The following is a 20,665-nucleotide window of genomic DNA, read 5'->3' on the forward strand; positions in this document are numbered from 1 at the left end:
AAAAGGCCAATGTTATTGGTAGAAGGAAAAATGGTCAGCATGAGGAGAATTTCACAGCCCTGCAGTTCGGAAATCACTAGACCAAAGAATTGAATAAACTGTTACAAAAGAAGCATATAAATATATATATGTTGCATAGCGGTCTATATAACAATTCCGATTATATATATATATATATATATATATATATATATATATATATATATATATATATACACCAAAAAGCTGAAAATGTACGTAGTGATACATAATATATGTTGCATAGGTGTCTGTACAGCAGAGTATAAATCTACCTGTCTCTAAATGTATGTACGTATAAACGTCCGTATTTATACTGTCCGTATCGTCTCCTTTCTTACTATATATATAATGCGCATATATATATATATATATATATATATATATATATATATATATATAGAGAGAGAGAGAGAGAGAGAGAGAGAGAGGGGGAAAATCTGATGTAAAAAAACTGCGGTCTACTATATACTCTGTCCTGTGACAGTAATCTACACCGGCAGTAATACCAAAAAGTGTGGTTGTTTCTACGCAAAGCCTTCACCAGTATAAACCAATAATCTGTGTGAATTTCCGTGTTTCTTTTGTGTGTGCGTGTGTTTACTCATGAAATGCAGTCCATCTTTTGTTTGATGCATAAATGCTCAGTTGTGGAGTGCAAAGATGAGGCACACATTTTGTTTATGGGATCCCTTTGTTCAGGTTTTTACTTCCACGGTTGTCACGCTGTAAATAAACTTCTTCATACGAAGGAAAACGCTATTACGCGAAATGATATTCAAATTGCTTTATTACCATATTCCGTCGGAGTCTTCAGACACTTCTTTGTATTCTACATTCTTTCTAGTGGCCCCACCAGATTGTTTCTATGGACTGATAGACAACTCTAACTCTGACTTCCTCTGATGGACGGCTTCTCACTTTCTGACTGTCTAATTCGAACTCATGTGTGTGTTCTGAATATCTCATAAATAATTTCCTTGTTTTATTCTTTGGCGTCACCAACCAGTATATTTTATTCGTTTATTTTTCCAAACTAAATTAAATACAATTATTCTAAATTAACTTTTGTTTCTGTAAAAGTAAAATTTCGATCTTTCATTATATAAGTAAACCCCGTTACATTTTATCGTTTAAATATTTATCTAGCTTCAATATTTGACACGGAAAATATTTTATTGCGATTTTAAATATCGGCTATTGAAATAGTTCATTCCAATAACATCTTTTTACGAATACGAAACTTTGACTCCATCAGATTTAATATAATAGATGATTTATTGGGAATCATTTTGCGAGTGTTAACTACAGAATGAATTATCGAATAAATTTAAATTGTTCAAAATTGACTTGTGAAAAGCCAAGCCTCTTAACCTGGTTGAACTAAATCGTTCAGCCGTAAATAAATGAGTGTATTGGCATAAATAAAGTTGGAATTGATCCAAACATGAAATGTACATATTAAGTATCTGGGTAGATGCTAGATACCTCTAGATTGCAACTGACCATTGCTTGCATTCAGTATGCCACCATTTGTCTCACAAGGTGAAGGATTTCATTTGTTGTCACAAACGCACTTTTTTTAGGCACCATGCACAATAATCAAGGTAAGTTTATGAAATGCAAAAATCCTCAGTGGTAGTGGACTATTGTACTTTATAATTTTTCCAGTTTAAAGCCAATCATTTAAGGAAACAGCATTTACCCGGAGTAAGTTGATCCATCCTTACCGCTACGTCAGTCCGATGATGGATTTGTTGCTATCGGGCTGAGGTGTGGTTCTACCATACTGTTCATGTGGTGAATTATTTCCACTTAACCTGGAAACTGCGTCCAGAATCCCCCAATCAATGCCGCTTAGCGGAAGGTGGTGTCTTCCCAACCAGAACATACATAAGAATGTTCCTTGTCGAGAAAAGACGAGTAAAATTCTTTTTACACCAATTTTATGTTAAGTAAATATAAAGAGAGCGGGCTTCGTGGTTTATATTGTGTTAATGCATCAGAAGTCAAGCACTCTCTCAACTTTTTTTTTAACGCGTCCGTTTTAAACCTTTCCGTATTTGTCTAATTGTGTTTAGTTTTCATTGTTTCTTCATTTTTTCCATTTTTTTTTTGTTACGTTGCTTCCGCCGTGTTCCCCCACTTTTTTTTTTTTTTTAAATTCCACCATGTTTTCCTTTCTTTCCATCTTAATTGCTTTATGTTTATTTAATCCTTCGTTTTTACGATTCACTGATGTTTACAGAAGGATCCATATAGAAAGTGCCACTACAAATCTCGTCATTACGAAATGATATGTAAATACACATGTGTATCACATTCAAATGGATGCACATGTACATATTTACATGTAGATATGCATATATGTACATATACACGTGTGTATCTGTATATGCGTATATTTGTATGTGTGTGTGGTTGTATGGCTTTGTATGTATATTTGTATGCATGCACACATATGCATACACTCTTTGTTATATATTTACACATTTGAATATAAATGTATACAAGTCTATAAATGCTTTAAAATGTAGACATTATACGTAATTGTATATCTCTGAGTTTACATCGATGCCTGTATGTAAAGGTATGCACATATTTTTTTTTATATATATGACAATATTAATCACGCGTGCACTTATATATATATATATATATATATATATATATATATATATATATATATATATATAAAGGAGATTAGAATAATAGTCTAAAGAGCTAAGTGTATTTTAATGTAATAGTGAAATTACTAGTTTAATTAAAATACAGGAAATGCTCGTTGTAATTTAGATATATAATAAGCTCGATAGTTAAATGTCCTAGAGCTAATTCAATATTAAGTAATGTGATTTATAATTTAAAAATTAAAAAAAAAAATTTTTAATTTAAAAATCAAATTTTAATTAAATTAAAAATTAGTTTCATAAGAAGGAACAACAACAAAGTCAATTATCTGTACGATCGTTTCGGAAATCCGTGCTTTTTATTTGTGGTATACATGACGTCACGTAGAACAATTATACATAGTTTTTTTGGTAAGCACGGTCTCCTCATCAGCAAATTTAGGAGGATTTCTATTGAATTTAAAAGACACCAAAAATAAACCTAGCATTAAAAGTAAGGCAGATGAATCTGAAAAATTGAAATAAAAGGTTTGGATTTAAAATTTATAAGAAAATTAGTATAGGTTAGAGATAGAAATGAGTAGAAAAAAAATATATTTTTTGAATTTACATAATAAATTTGATTTAAAAATATATAGAGATAGTTACCTTTTAGTTTTTCTTTTTTTTAAATCAGGAACTGTGTTTAAAGTAGTCATTTAGATGCTTGCTATAGCTTTTTATTTTATTGAATGATGAATTTTAAAAGGGCGACGCTCGTGCAGTAAATTGTTTCCGTTAGCGTATTTTGATTTAAAGACGCTACAGTTAATATATATAGAGAGAATATTTATTTTGCAAGTTTTTAAGGGGAGATAATTGTCATGTGTTATTGGCTTTATTTATTATTTGATTTACGAGTCTAAGGGCGGTAATTGGTCTAACTTAATTTATTCAAAAAAAAAAAAATTGTAATCTATTTTTACTAATGAGTAATTTCTAATGATTTAAGGTGGTTTATATTTATTAAATTTAAACCAACGTTTATGATTACATGTTAGAAGCTCGTGTCTTGAATTTACTAGTTTGGTTGTGCTTTTTATATCTTCATATTTTAAAATTTTTTAGGGTTTCTTTTGTACATAGTGTACAAAATTTATCTCCTGGTTTATATGATTTGCAAGTCTCAATTATTTGCCATTTTAAGTTGAAAGAAATATTGCTATTTTTTAGTTGCCAAATATAGTTGGATAGAGTAGTTTGGTTTGATAGAGAGTTATTTTTAAAAGAATGTTTGTGCGTTGAAATTCTATGTTTTATTGGGCCAGATATGGAACCAATATATATTACCTCTTGATTATTATGATTATTTTCCGTTAGGTCTATTGTTGGATTATAATGTGGTGGGTTGATTAGTAATTGATCGGTAGATTGATTTAAGTTGGTGTTATTATTTAATCTGGTAGTTGAGTTATGGCGGTTGATAGGTTCTTGTATATTTGGAGTTTTTGATACTGTGCAGCTATAGATAACATTTTTAATTTTACATGAGCCTTTTTTTTTAAATTTTTAAAATTTTTTTTAAATTTTTAAATTATAAATCACATTACTTTATATATATATATATATATATATATATATATATATATATATTGGCATTTCACCCCAGCGTTGCCTGGGTGTTTGGAGGTGTATGTTGAAAAAAAAAAAAAAAAAAAAGGTCAATTTTTTAAAACTTTGACCCCTATTATGACCCGTTAACGTTTATTGCTTTAGACTGAAATCAAGTTATTAAGTTAGATCCATGTCCAAGGAATCCATATCTAAAATTTCAAGTGTTTGGACCCAAAATTGTCGGAGGAGTTTGGTAGATTCTCAAAGGTCAAATCGTTGAACTTTGGCCCCTTACAGCCAAATTCCTGGCCGAAAATGGATCAAAAAGATTTTCCTAAATCTCAGTACCCTGCATATCAAATTTCGAGTATGTAGACTTTAAATTGATAGTTATTACGTAGGAAAATGTACACACACACACACACACGTTCACTTTTATATATATAAATAGCATTTCAGCCTGGTGTTGCCCGGATGTTTGGATGTGTCTGTTGACAAAAAAAAAGTGGTAGTAGGAAGTCAGACTCGAACCCGTACCGCAAAGGAGGAAAAGAACGAGGTAAAACCTAACGTTTATGCTTTTACGACCACCGCCGAAGACTCGAACCCGTACATCGAAGGAGGAAAAGAATGGGAAAAACTAACGTCTTTGCTGTTACGACCACCGCCAAACCGGAAGTGACTTATGTTTAAATTAATCCTAGACAATCGAAAGGAGAGAATGACTTTCAAAAATATCGGTGAAAAAAGCGATCCCTCTTGTAGAAAAGTGCCCAGTTGAAGGTGAAGATATTAATGCTTTTAGCCAATTTTTCGATATTTGTCGTCTGAAAGGTCGAACTTCAAATCGATACTGATCTTAGTGAAATCCGTCGCATTTCTCGAAAGTTTTAGGCAGACATGCAAACATACATACATACTTTTATATATTGGTAACTAAAAGGTTTCGACCGAAACCGATTAAAAAGTTTGCCCTATCTCTGAATACCCTTTATGTAAAATTTCAAATGTTTAGACCAGAAAGTGTATGATTAATTTGGTAGAAACCGCAGAGGTCAATTTTTTTAAAAGTTAGACCCCTATTATGACCCCTTAACATTTATTTGTTGGGCGCAAATCAAGTTATTAAGTTAGATCCATGTCCAAGGAACCTATATCTAAAACTTCAAGTGTTTAGACTCAAAATTTTCTGAGGAGTGTGGTAGAGTTCTCAAAGGTCAAATCGTTGAACTTTTACCTATTAATGGCCAAATTCCTGACCGAAAACCGATCACAAAGATTTTCCCAAATCTCAGTACCCTGTATATTTAATTTCGAGAATGTAGACTGAAAATTGACAGAGTTATTGCGTAGGGACACACCCACAGACACGTTCACTTTTATAGATATACTAGCATTTCAGCCCGGCGTTGCCCGGGTGTTTTGAGGTGCATGCTGAGCAAAAAAAAAAATAAATAAATAAAATAAATAAATAAAAACAAAACAAAAGAAACAGTCATTTTTTAAAACTTTGAACCCTATTATGACCCCTTAACATTTATTGTTTTGGGCTCAAATCGAGTTATTAAGTTAGACCCATGTCCAAGGAATGTATATCTAAAATCTTAAGTGTTTAGACCCCAAACTGTCGGAGAAGTTTGGTAGAGTTCTCAAAGGTCAAATCGTTGAACTTTGACCCCTTAACAGCCAAATTTCTGGCTGGAAACGGATCACAAAGATTTTCCCAAATCTCAGCACCCTGTATATCAAATTTTGAGTCTGTAGACTAAAAATTTAGAGAGTTATTGCCTAAAGAAATGTACACACACACACACACACATACAGACACGTTTACTTTTATAGATATATTAGCATGGGTGCCTGGCGTTGCCCCGGGTATTTGGAGGTGTATGTTGAGCAAAAAAAAAAATAGTAACAACAATAAGAAAATTAAGAAAATACAAAGTACAAATATGCAAACTGTGGCAAGCTGTAACTGTAGAAGGAAAAACACATGTCCTTTACAAGGTAGCTGCAAAGTAAAAAGTGTAATTTACAGCTGCACAGTATCAAAAATCCCAAATGTAAATTCAAATAATAGCAACCATATAAATTTTTTCACGCGGACTAACACCAGCAATAATGAATAACAACACCTCCATTAACCCATCTAACAGTCTAATACAACCAAACCTCTCGGATAGCAATACCACTGTTAATAAAACTGGAAGCAACTATTACAACTCTATTAAACAAAATGCGATATACTTTGGTTCTACTTCTGGACTAATAAAACACAGAATCTCCACACATAAACACCCTTTCAAAAAAAGATACTTAAAAAACAGATAACTTTAGCAACATATATTTGGTATCTCAAAGATATGAGTATCCTCTTTAATTTAACATGGAAAACATTAGGCTCTTGTAAAGCATATAAGCCTGGTGACAAATTCTGCACACTTTGTAGATTTTGTTTTAAATGTTTCCAGAAATATCTGCCTTTATCACGATTAATTTGCTAGTTGTATTTTGGTGTCTTTAAATTCTCCCCTATTTTGCTGATGAGGAGACTATGCTTAAAAGGACAACACTTTTGTCAAATTATTGTCAATACTTATTTTCAATTTCAATAAAATGAACATCGTTTCCGAAACGATCGTACAATCGAGTTGATTTTGTTTGTTTGTCCTTTTGAAACTGATTTTTAATTCACAATTATGAATCGTTTATATATATATATATATTATATATATAAAGCACGTAAGATAGCTGCTAAGAATTCAAAATTGAAAGAAAAATTGGAAATTGGCAGGTGTAAGACGACTTAAAGTATTCTTATATGCGTGTGCAAAATATTTCTTATTCGTCTTACGTTATCAATTACTAAGACAACTCTATTTTCATAAATTTAATTTGCCTTTCTAAGGCACTCCCAGGTCTATTATTATTATTATTTTTATTATTATTATTATTATTATTATTATTATTATTATTATTATTATTATTATTATAACGTAATAATAATAATAATAATAATAATTATAATAATAATAATAATAATAATAATAATAATAATAATAATAATAATACAAAATATGCATAAATGAAAATATCATCTTTAAGCGAATTTTATGACCGGGCAATACCGGCTAGTTTGGTAGTATGATATATATTGTAATGCATGATTTGTACCTTTATCGAACCGCTCAATAAAGGTGGTATGAATTGCACCAATAATTATCCCCATCATAAAATATGTTTTACTACGACTTCAATATTTACGTGGTCAACTAAACAATTACCTACAACGAATACAAAATCTTTGAATGAATGTAATTTATTTAAATAACGAAGAAAAAAGAAGTAAGTCAATAAATAGACAGGACGTTTGTTGGTTGGTTGGTTGTTTTTGTTTTACGGCATATCAACCTTTTTCAGGTTATTTAATGCCGAATCTAGTTATTTTGAGGAACGATTTTTAATGGAGTATATTTTTTTTTAAGTCAGATTCTATTTAACCCATAGTTGGGACCCTAACAAGTACTACCACTCCGGGTCAGAATGGACCTGGGAGCAATGATAATTAAAGGGTGGCTCCACACTCCCCAAAGCCCGCAAGGTGGGGCCTCACCATCGGATATAGTTTTAGGTCATATCCGAGACCAGGACTTTTGTAGAAAGCGAATAAAAGAGTGCACGCTAATTTTTGTAATACAAAAAATTTATTTATCCGGATAGTTTTCTATTTTTGTTGTTCCCTTATTTTTTTATCCGTATCAGACAGTCTCTCATTTCGTCACTTTAATCCCCGTATAAAAGCGTTTCTGCTCTTTTCAAAATTATGTTTGCAATTTATTACTTGTGTGTATACATTTTTGTTTTATTTTATTTGAGTCGAAGTTCTCAGAAATCAAGCCGTCCACTACTTGGGGCTAACACTTGAACTCTGTATGAGATACATAGATATTCGAATGTTCCATTAAATTTCTTTATCTCTTAAACACCGAGTTAGTAAAGAAATTGAGAATATAATTTTCCTCTCCCCAATTAACCATTTTCATATGTTGTAATATATCTTTTGCTTTGGTCTCATGGTCTTACTGAATTCCAGGACGAGAATTTATCTAGTCTGGTGGAGTATCCAGCTTCGTGCTATTACTTGAGGTAATATCACCTGGAGAAAGTGCACCATTCCTCGTAAAAGGAAATGTGGGTTAGCTGTAGAAAGATCTTATTTGGGTCGCGAATACTATGTGATTTCGAATATTTAGTCAGGGTTTACTTATAGGGAACAGTATCCTCATGTCAGGTAGTTCTGACAAACCCCTGTACAGGGAGACCTTAGTCACTCGAGGACAGTGTTTAGTATGCATTGTGTGCTTATTTGTATATATTTACATCTCATGTGTGTATATATTATTATAAAGGGACGCTGACGTCATCGTTATCGTCAGTTATGAACAATAATCTTTTCGGATTCAAATAAAAATAAATACAAAAAATAAAATTGTTATTCATTCGCGAACAAGATAAGATCGACAAACATTTTATAAGTAGATAGATTTATACATAGAGATAGTGAAACAGAGATAGATTGTGTCTGATAATATTAGAGATTGTATGTATTGATGTAGTGCATTTTTTTACTCGAGGGGGGGGTAAATACTTAACAAGGCCCAAAGATCACGCGAGGATAAGGTGGGGGTGTAGTAATCACTTATGGTGTAAATTGGGTAGCATTTTATTTATGAGGACGGCTTAACAGAAACTTGTTTACATTAGATTTGAAAGCTACCATGTTGTATTCAACCAGGAAGCAAGCCAGCGGAACAGTGTTCCAAAGGCGGGTAGTTCTGAGAAAGAAGTTTTGTTCATAGAATCTGCGTTTACATTTAGGCTGATAAAGAGTGGGAAAAATCATATATAGTGGTTGTAACTAGTCGAGTGTTTTTTGTGAAAGTTTGACAAGGGGGTCATGGATTGGGGTTCAAACGAGCACTTGCCATAAAAATAGCGATAGAGCACAGATAGACTCGCGACGTCTCTTCTGTGGGAAAGAGGTTGTACTTTAAGCGTTTAGATCAAATGCGTTGGCAAGTCCGTGTCGTAGATTGGATTCCGCATATGGTACGAATTCGGACTGAAATCTTTCTTTTCAGACAAATGTTTAATCTAGTGTCAATAGATTCCGTTATCTGTTCATATCTTGAACGATATCGCTTTTACTATAAAATGAGTTTGCCTTTATCTTTTTACGAAATATTGAGAACATATTTCACGCGTTTATAATTCGGTTAATTGAATCAAACGATTCATATCAATCTACAGCAACTTCAATGTATTAGATGGTGATTGACAAATTTATGAGTTTTTAAGAGTTGAAATCAAAACTAAGTTCTCATCATTTATAATTATTTTATTTTCGGATGCGCAGGATAGTTTGTCATCGGTTATCTTGTAAAAGGAAGAATCACTATTGGTAAATATTATATAGTATTATTAGTAAATATTATATAGTAGAATTGGTAAATATTATATAGTATTATTGGTAAATATTATATAGTATTATTGGTAAAAATTATATGGTATTATTGGTAAATATTATCTAGCATTATTGGTAAATATTATATAGTATTATTGGTAAATATTATATAGTATTATTGGTAAATATTATCTAGTATTATTGGTAAATATTATATAGTATTATTGGTAAATATTATATAGTATTATTGGTAAATATTATATAGTATTATTGGTAAATATTATATAGTATTTTTGGTAAATATTATATAGCATTATTAGTAAATATTATCTAGTATTATTGGTAAATATTATATAGTATTTTTGGTAAATATTATATAGTATTGTTGGTAAATATTATATAGTATTATTGATAAATATTATCTAGTATTATTGGTAAATATTATATAGTATTATTGGTAAATATTATATAGTATTATTGGTAAATATTATCTAGCATTATTGGTAAATATTATATCGTATTATTGATAAATATTATCTAGTATTATTGGTAAATATTATCTGGTATTATTGGTAAATATTATATAATATTAGTGTTGCATTTGAAGAAAGAAATGTACGACAAATGACCATGAATAAATAAGAGAGAAGTGCCCCTCCATCAAGATAATGTCCCGTGTCAGAAGTTGATCGCAACCTGCAAAAATACAGGAATTGTACCTCAGATAGCTTCTGCACAAACTTTATTATTATCTAGCCAACAAGTTGTTTGTAGATTAAAAATAGAACAGGGAAAGACATTTGCCTCCAATGGAGAAATAATATCAGAAATCGAGGCGTACTAGGAACGTTCCAATAGTAATGCGCTCTATCTTTGTTATTTCGCCAAAATGGATCAAAAGGGAGTTGCAAATTGCGTTGTGATGATGGCTGAATCTATACATTCACGATCTGAAAGTTTCATCTCTCTGTTGCAGATATTGACGGTGTGAAAATCTAAGAAAGCAACTCCTGTTATGAGCATGCGCCAGAAGCAGAGATGCATTATTACATTTCTGACGAAAGGGCATTGAGAATGATAGTTACTATATAGAAAAACGCGGTCTCGACGCCCAGGCACAGCCATCGTTAATCGCTGTTAAAAGTGCACTGAGAATGGTGACTATGTAAAAAAAGAAAAAAAAATCTGCAGCACAAAATGTCGCGCTTTTTAATGTTACCACTTTTGTAGTTTTACGAGTAGCTATTTAACTTTTTGAATTAAAAAATAAGAAGGTTTGCTTTTGAAACAAACCTCGGTTTTTATGACCAAAGACAATTGTTCTACAAAAGAGGTCTTTAATTTTTGGAATTGAAATTCGTGTATCACTCACGTTAGGAGATGATGAATAAAGTGTAATTTTCTCTTGAAGACATTGTTTTATTAGTTAGGCCGAAACTTATTGAATGGTTTATCATTCTTGAAAATTATTTTTTATGTTTTTTTTTTGTAAAATTGAGTACTTTACATAATTGTGATGCTATACTCAAGTATTAAGATGTGATTAAAAAAGAAAAAAACTATGACAAAAAAGAAAATAGGGAAGGTGTTTCACTAGGGCACACAAAGGCCATCTGAAATAGGATAGTTAATCAAGGTGTGGCGGTGACTGGAACAAAATTCCGGCTATAGAGGAGTGAGACTGAGTGTTGCGACGGTATATGGCAATGTCCAGTTTGCGATTGAGGAAGACAGGTTTTAGCTCGGAGCCAATGAGCAAATGAATTGATCAACCGACTGACGAACAAAGTTGTGGACTTTACTGTTTAGAGGGTCAATGGTGTCACACGCATACATACATACAAAGATTACAACTGGTATCTGCCAAATAGGTTGAAGTTTGTGTTTTGAGTTGTTTGATTTTTTTTTATTATTCTCGTGAAAATGAAATGGAAGAGTCACGGTACACAAACAGCGTTGGAGTGGCAGTTGTCAACGGGGGAGCGAATGGTTCAACGTAATAATGATTTATGTGGATCATGTTCATCATAAATGCTTTTCTTATACGTGTAAAAATTGAATTATGTTAAAAGATGCAATGTTGCTAGTTACATCATGCATAGGAATAGCAACATACTTGAAGTATATAACATAAACAAGTGTTTTTAAAACTAATTTAAGTTCATTGTGTTTTTCAGGTGATGGATACATGTCAGATGCTCCTTTAAGTTGGAATTTCAGAACTGACAGTAAGTAATCAAAGCTTATTTAAACATTACTATCACAGAAGCCATAACCATTACTGGCGATTATTTCTTATTTTTGTATCATTCTTTGAGACAAAATGCTGCTAAATAATTAGCTCGTAGGTCTTCTCATATATGATTTAGTTAATTGAGGATAACAAGAAATTGAAAGTTGACAGAGAAACGTTGAAAGGTTAGCAGAAGTCAACTGGATATCTCAGGTTGAGCATTATTTAGACTGTAAGCATGCAAAACGGATATGAACTTACATCGCTCAAGGAGAAAAGCTGATGGGTAAAAGAGTTCACTTGGAATCACATGGACTGAAGATATATAATTAATTAGTAATTTCAGTCCCTTTTCTATGTTGGTATCTATTACCGCATCGTTTTCTGTTTGTATTGTCAATCGATTTCCCAATTTAACATTGTTATTAGACTGGGCTAATATTATGGAGAGATACATGTTATTTAATTAACGTAAGACTTTATTAGTATTCAGGATATATAGGAAAATACATGTTGATTATTATTAATTAGGCTGGGCTTGTATGCAGAAAAGGTGAAGAAAATTACATATTAATTGATTATTATAAACTATTATTCAGGAGAGATGGGGCAAAGTTGCATGTTATTTTATTAAAAGACTGGGTAAGTATTCAGAAGAGATGGAGAAAACATACATGCTATTTGATTATTATAAAACTATTATTCGGGAGAAATAAGAAAAGTAGCATGTTATTTTATTATTAGACTGGTGTTGTATTCGGGAGAGTTGGAGAAAACTTACATGCTATTTGGGTGATCCTTAATTACAAAAATCTTATTCTCATAAATAAATATTGTTAGGGATAGTTTCATTCGCCATTAACGACGATCATCAGTCTAGTTTACAAAAAACACATTACGTACCTGAAAGATGTCATTTAGTCGGTATACTTGAATAGGAAAAGTCAACGCAGTTGGAGATACAGTTTAATAATTTCGCCATCTTTCATGAACGAATAATGTTTTAATAATATTTTTAAGCTAAAATTTATTTTTTTTTCACTTTTCAAATCATTGATAACATTGCTGAACAACCATGTTCCGAATATCAATAAATCGTTGTATATTTCTCCATTATTGACAGTAAAAACATTTTTTTTAATTCAATTTTGTTTAGCTTCTTTCCTCGAAGGTTTTACACCTGAATTATCTCAGCCGAACTGGAAAAATAAAATTCTGTACATAAATAAACAACATGATTTACGAGTGTCATGTTATTAATTGATTTGCATTTATAAGCGGACATATATATTTGTAGAGTCCTAAGCGGCCTTTTCTTTTTATCCCAACGAAGATTCGCTTTGGTAGCATTCCTCCAACGTGGGATCTACATTGGGTAGAATACAAACAATATGGCGGACGAGATTATCGCTTAGCTTCGCTAAACGTATGTGTGGTTTTACGAGAGTTTGCATTTTAGAAGGGAGCTTGGTACTTAAGATTGGTGGAAAGGTGAGAATTTTTATTATCTTTTTAGCATAAACCATTATTTCAGCAAACATTTTAGTTTTTGTATGTCGATAAGATATACGAACATTGAAATAAAACTAACACTGGAGTTGGAATTAAAAAAAAAACTTACTTCCTCACGTTAAAAATTCACGGATCGGTGGAAATTTTGACTCCACTGTGTTTGTTATTAATTATTTGTTGTTTTTCGTTTTTGATTACAAGTTTTGGTGCTAATGCAGTTACTGATCCGCGCTATTTTTTAAATCGTATTTCTAAGTTTAATCAAAGTTTTATGATATGTTTTTTTTTATTATTCAATTGTAAGGTTAACGTACAGAATAGGTACAAAACACCTTACCCTCCCCATGTTAAGAATGGCTTTTTAAATAATAACGTTATTATTTCAGCACGGATGAATAAGTGCATGAGTACCCAAGTTTTGAATGTTATGGACTTTTACCGGATTATCTTTAAAATATTATTATAGATTAATGCCTTTACTTACATAAAACGTACTTGATTTTCGTAGAGCGCAATAGACAAATAGTTTTATCGGAAAGAATAATATTTAAAAAAAAAGTTATTTCTGACGTTTACCAACATGATATGCAATGGAAAACACAACTAAAATATAAGGACATGTCCAAATAACTGATATCTAAATAAAAATGTAATTACTAGGTACGGGCAATTTAATGGCTGCTTCGGTAGGGGGGCATGGTTTAATGTTGATAAACACAAACAGGCGGGTAGTTGAAAAAAGGAAGAGGGGGGCAAACCAGGTTTTCTTTTCAACTCTGCACATCTGTACTTATGACATGGAACGTTCGTATAATTTTTGCCATTTTTTAATTAAATTATTTTTCTATGTTACTGTTTTTTAATTTAGTTTTCTACTTTATTTTCCAAAATTATATGAACATTATTTTACGTTGATAATCATACATTCTTGCGTGCAATGGAAATATTGGAATTTTACATGTAAAGATAACGTTAAAAATGTAAGCGTTAAAAAAAGTAGAAATAATTTTTGCAATTATATTTTTTGCGTGAAAATATTAAATAAACAATGCTTAATTCAATGATAATATTGGAAGTGCGAGAAATTAATCTTTCTTCGAGTTATATTGAATTCATTAATACGGACTTCAGGGTTTTTTTCGTAATGTTCCTGTAAAAATTATTTTATTTTTATTTTATTGTTACAAATTACGATGCTTTATTTACATGAAAAAAGCAAAAATAAATTCTTGCGTTTCTTATTTGCTACTGAAAACCATAAGTTTAGTAAAGGTATGTTTTGTTAAAAAAAATAATACATTTTCACTAAGATTTACATAAAAGTAATTAGTTCATTATAGGCACCACGAGAAATGGCCGAAAAATCAAGTTGTTGTTGTTTTTTAAAACGAAATTACATTTATTAAAATCCATTATTTCTGAGTAACTTTTTTTCCAGAAAGATAAAACCCTGAATTTTATCATATAGAAAGCAGAATAATGTAAAACTTTTCCTACTATTTTTAATTAAATTTTAAGTGTTAAATTTTCCCCAAAAGTTAACAATTGGCGTTTTTTGTTTTGCACAAAAAACGTATATAAATAATTTTTAAAAAAAGGAGGTTTTTGAAAGAATTAATTTGTTTATTTCTTGTCTAACTAAGATTTAGGGTGATTTTCTATGGGAATATACAAAAATATTATAAGTGCCTGGATTTCAAATAATTCCACTTATTCATATAGGCAACCAGATACTTCGAGTCGATTTGATTACTTTCTGATTTTTGGCGAATTTTTAAGTAAAGGGAGGGGGTCAGAATGTTTATACATTTGTCCTTGATAAAAAGCAAACTACGGAAGACCAAAAAGCCAAAAAAAATACTTATTTTTCAGTGACGAAAATTTCAATGTATTATTAACGCTGAGGCTGGCCAGTACCAGATGGGTGACCATTTGTATGAGTTTGGTTTTTTAATGTGTATGTGTGTGGGGACCAGGCTCTCCAAAATGGGGAGGGGGCAATTTAAAGCAGAATAAAAAAAATTATTTCAGCGCGTTTTGTCCACCGTAGTCGAAAGGCGGCAAACGTTTCCAAACTTGATTGAAAAAATAATGATATTTTTAACACAAAGGGCACAATATTTATCGAATTTTTTTTTTGTATCGATTCTTCAAAGCATGCCCTGTTTAATAATGGTCATGCATTATTCGGATCGCTAAAAAGAAATTGTTAATTTATCAAAGATTTTAAAATGGCTTTTTTCGTATAAATATTAAAAAAATTTTTTTGTTGTTTTGCTTAACTTAAATTAATTATTTTACTTAACATATTCACCGAATTTCACACTTCAAAACTCAAAAGCGGGATAATTAAACACAATCGAAGTTCTGATATTCAGACATCAAAATAAGGTATGCAAACAAGATTATTTTTTTTAATCTATAATCCCGTCCCTTACAACAACATAATGTTTTGTTCAGTTTCAGATGATTATTTTAAGCATATTTGGAACCCCCTCAAAACAAGGGGGTTTTGTAAGCAAAAAAAATATATATATAAATATTGTTTATGAAAAATAAGTACACTGTTATAAAGTTCATTCTTCTCTTAATAATCGCTGAAAATTTCGTATTGATTGGATAATTACCTGATTTTTGGTAGATTTTTAAAAAGACGGTCCGTCAAAAAGTACTTACCTGCCCCCCCCCAGTTTTGGCGGTGCCTAGTTCATTATATTCCAGGATCATTATTTGATAAATACTGAAAATTTCATTCAAATTGGTTAATTTCCTGATTTTTGGTGAATTTTTAAGTAAAGGGAGGGGTCAGAATGTTTATACATTTTGAGCATCGGCATTCATTTTGCCCGTACCTAGTAATTAAACAATTCAAATTATTATTGCGGTTTCAGTTTTATTTGTATTATAGTATTTCCGGTGCTAGTGCAGAGTGATTCGCGCTATTTTTTAAATCGTATTTCCAAGTTTAATTAAAGTTTTATGATATGTTTTTTTTTTTTTTATTCAATTGTAAGGTTGAAGTATGGAATAGGTACAAAACACCCTCCTCTCCCCATGTTAAGAATTGCTTTTTAAATAATAACGTTATTATTTACGTCCGGGTCACTCTCTGCACAAGTACCGTATTTCCAATTGGATTTTTTGTAGAAGAGCCTCTTCCCCAATGAAAAATGAACTTTGCAAAAAAAAAAAAAAAAAAAAAAAAAAAAAATCACGCCTTTGTGATGTAATCTATATCTGTTACATCGTATAGTGCTCAGAGTGACAACCTTTTTGCAATATCGTCTATAACTGAATCGACAAGAAACCCAGGTCACGTAAAGACACATGCAATTGGTCACAAACAATTAAAATATGCCAGTCTTATCGACAGATGTATGTTCCGACCGTCCGCATTAAGACAGAAATGGCACCTTTAAAACACGCTAAATTTTGTGCCCCAGAATTTATTTTCTACATAGTTACCACCGTTCCCAATGCACTTTTATCAGGAACTCAATTACTCATCTCTGCTTCTGACACACATCTATGACAGGAGTTGCTTATTTAGAGTTTTACAGCGTCAATATCTGCAACAGAGAGAGAGATGGCATTTTCAGGTCATGAATGCATGTGCAGTTATCATAACAGTACAATTCACAATCCTCTGTGATCCATTCGGGCGGAACAAAAACTAGGAGACATTAAAGTCACGATTGACTCAGTAGGTTAGCATTCTACCTCCAGTCAACCAGAAATTAACATAGGAATTAAGGAAAATTAATGACCTATAAATGTCAAGTCAGCGGCCATAAAGAGTAAAAAGCCAGAAAGTACTGAACGACAGGAAGTCGGAATATGGCATTTTGCACTTAGATTGACCGTTTTTATCTTAATTCCCCAAACAGGGCTTCATTTTATTTTCTTCAACAAACTAATACCGATAATATTTTTATAAATAAATATGAACAATTATTTTATATCTACAGACTTTAGTGTTTCATGCTTACGCAATCATCAGTATAGGAAGTGATAATTACTAACAGTGGATAGTCACTCTTCTCATAGATGATCCGAGGGTACATTTTAATTTGATTTCCACCATAACATTTTCCTGATGACTTTTGAAGGTTTTCGGGTATGCTGAAAACGAAAATCACATTTAATTTCCACAAATAAGCAAATTTCTGGATATTAAGTAAAATTATGCTATAAGTGGTGATTATTGTTGTACGTGCAAGCGCGCATATTTTTGCTTGCGTGTACAACAATGACCACCACTTATAATAATAAATTACATTGCTTAATATCCGGAAAACTACATATTTGCGGAAGATTTAAATGCGATATTCGTTTTAAGCATACCCGAAAACCTTTTAGTCGTCATTTTAAAGGAAAATGTTCAGGTGGAAACGAAAAAAAAAAAAAAAAGATTAAAAAATTATCGATCCGAGATGCTTGTATAATCTGTGTTTCAATGGATTAGTGATTAAAAAAAAAACATAAAAAACGTTATTTCTTTATTTTTTTTCGATATTCAACATCGAGGAATTTGATTTTTTTATAAGAATGAAAATGAATTCCCCATCTAAAACTGGTTATATAATGAAAAGAATACACAAAATACGAGACGTTGATTAAATAAAACAATTACTGTATGATGTATTATATGAGTAATTTTAAAAGGATCCTTTTGCTTTTATAACTAACTAGCATGGGCGCCTGGCGTTGCCCAGGTGATTGGAGGTGTGTGTCCAGCAAAAAAAAAAAAAAATGTGGTAGTAGGCAGGCTCGAACCCGTACCGCGTGAAAAAAAAAAAACAACGTGTCGTCTCTGCCGTTACGCCTATCGCCAAACCGGGAGTGCCGAAAGTTTAAATTAAGGCTAGTCAATCGAAAAGAGGGGATGACTTTCGAAAATATCCGCAAAAAGGCGAATCCTCCTTGTAGAAAAGTGCCCAGTTGAGGGTGAAGGAATTAATGTTTTTAGCTAAGTTTTCGATATTTGTCGTCCGAAGGGTCAGCTTCAAAACAATACCAATCTCGTGAAAATCCGTCGCATCTGTCGAAAGTTTTAGTCAGACCAAGCTACCTACCTACATACATACATTACAACAGACGGGTGAGATTTACATTATAGAAGACGACACAAAAATAAAAATTAAAATTAAATTATCCGTACGCTCCTGCACAAGAGAGAGAGAGAGAGAGAGAGAGAGAGAGAGAGAGAGAGAGAGAGAGAGAGAGAGAGAGAGAGAGGTAAACTCGCAATTCCTTTGCTTTTTACGTATTTGATGTTTTTAGCGGTTCGTTCTTTTGGCAGTATTATCGCTGACCTAAAATATTTTTCATTTAATTCTTCTTATTCTCCTTTTCTATTTATTCCTTCTTCCCTGTCCTTCGTAGTCTAACTTGGAGATAAAGCTGAACTTTTCGCCGTTTTTCTCCTCAATTGTCGTCGGTTGTTTTCAACTCCTTCGTTTGCCTCTCTAGCAGTCCCTCGTCATTATTGTCGCTGGCCAAGACATATTCTTCATTTATTTTTTTTATCATCTCTTTATTTTTTCTTCATTCATCTCGTCTTAGAGATACAGCAGGATTTATTGTTTTCTTTCTCAGCCTGTCGTGCATCCATTGTTATCTTCGCCTGCCGACGCTTTTTAAGTTCTCGCCTTCAAGGCCATCTCTCGTGCATGCCAATTGCATATTGTATCTCCCTCTTTCCCTCTATACAGACTCTCTCCTTCCTTCTCCCTCTTTACATTTTTGTTTTCACGCGTGCGTGCTGACCAACTTTTTACTGATCGTTCTCTCTCTCTCTCTTTCATTATTTTTATTTCATAGCGATGACAAAGTAAAAAAAATAAATGTGACACATTCTCCGTTCAGTAAAAGAATTAAATTTCAATTTTTATATTTACATTTTAACATGCATAATCCAATTTTGAGATTATTTGACAGAATGTATCCATGCGTAACTTAATTGGATGTAGTTTGAATTTCAAAATAACCAAACAAAACTTATCCTTTTTGAATTTTAATCTGTTTTTTTCATTAGATCGCTTAAACCACTACTACTATTACTATTATTACTGCTCCTACTACTACTAATAATATTAATATGAATAATAATATAAATGTTTCCTATGTATGTATTAGAAATTGATTATAAAATAAATATGAAAATAATGTAAATCTTTGACTATGTTCGGAAAGGTTTCTTACAGGGTGACGCCCCCCCCAAAACGGGCCCAACTCTAATTAGTCACCGTTTCTTAGTGTTTTGTCCAAATGAAATCTAACTTTGGCCATAAATAGTTTATTATATTCAAAACATCACATAAAAACACTAGGGTCTTTGGCCTTTTTTCTCCGTTGACTGTAAAATGCCCAGAACAGCAATTGAATGTCCTCTGTTCTTTTGGGTCACCCTGTATATATATATATTATATATATTATATTATATTATATTATATATATTATATTATATTATATATATTATATATATTATATTATATATATTATAGTATATATATTATATTATATTATATATATTATATTATATATCTATCTATCTATCTATCTATCTATATATCTATAAAAATAGAGATGTGTGTGCCACAGTAGGTTTCTGATTGGTTAATCCAATAATCACATGTCCTAAAAAACTATGGTTCCTACGTTCTTACATTTACCATAAAATATTATGCCCTTATTTATTGTCCATCTTGGAAGGGTCTATTTTTTTCCTAACTTGCCATTTACAAATTACAAAATTACGAAACTTACACCAGCCATCACAATCCAACCTCCGACACCACGTCCGCCATTCTGGCGCTAGCCGCACACACGTACACACAACACGAAAACAAACGCTGTCCTCCAAAGGACAGACTATTAGTACTACTACCCAGCACACGCGCACACATACACACGTTCACTACCGTCCTTGTGTACGTCACGTTGTTATGGCAACCAAGCCCACTGATTTTCATACCAAACACACACAGTAAATCTGATTTTCTTCATTTTCTCATTTAATTACTTTATGTTCCCGTTTATCCATTCATTTGCTTATACTTTCTTTTACTACATTTTTTATTTATTTTTTATTTATTAAAGGTAAGAGAGTAATTCGGGTATACATACTAAACTGTTAACCATTAGTTTGCGTGTTCGATCCTGATCGATTCTACTTTTTTTAAAATTCTATTTGTTTATAAAATCCTATCCGAC

General features: G+C 31.7%; 1 protein-coding gene across 5 annotated transcripts in view; it reads left to right on the forward strand.

Annotated features, from left to right (window-relative positions):
* The window catches only part of LOC145287879 (uncharacterized), a 426,488-nt gene that overhangs the window by 372,532 nt on the left and 33,291 nt on the right, over positions 1-20,665 (forward strand). For 4 of the 5 annotated variants that reach the window (XM_080135790.1, XM_080135787.1, XM_080135788.1 and 1 more), the window contains one exon: positions 11,883-11,933. In XM_080135790.1, the coding sequence (XP_079991916.1) occupies positions 11,894-11,933 (40 nt within the window). In that variant the 5' untranslated portion in view covers positions 11,883-11,893. Of the gene's footprint in view, positions 1-11,882; positions 11,934-13,281; positions 13,430-20,665 lie in introns of those variants that run through there. The other variant, XM_080135791.1, reaches the window with a different exon arrangement.

The sequence above is a fragment of the Euprymna scolopes genome, chromosome 11 (genome assembly GCF_053919585.1).
Source record: "Euprymna scolopes isolate OS-2025 chromosome 11, ASM5391958v1, whole genome shotgun sequence".
Classification (NCBI taxonomy): domain Eukaryota; kingdom Metazoa; phylum Mollusca; class Cephalopoda; order Sepiida; family Sepiolidae; genus Euprymna; species Euprymna scolopes.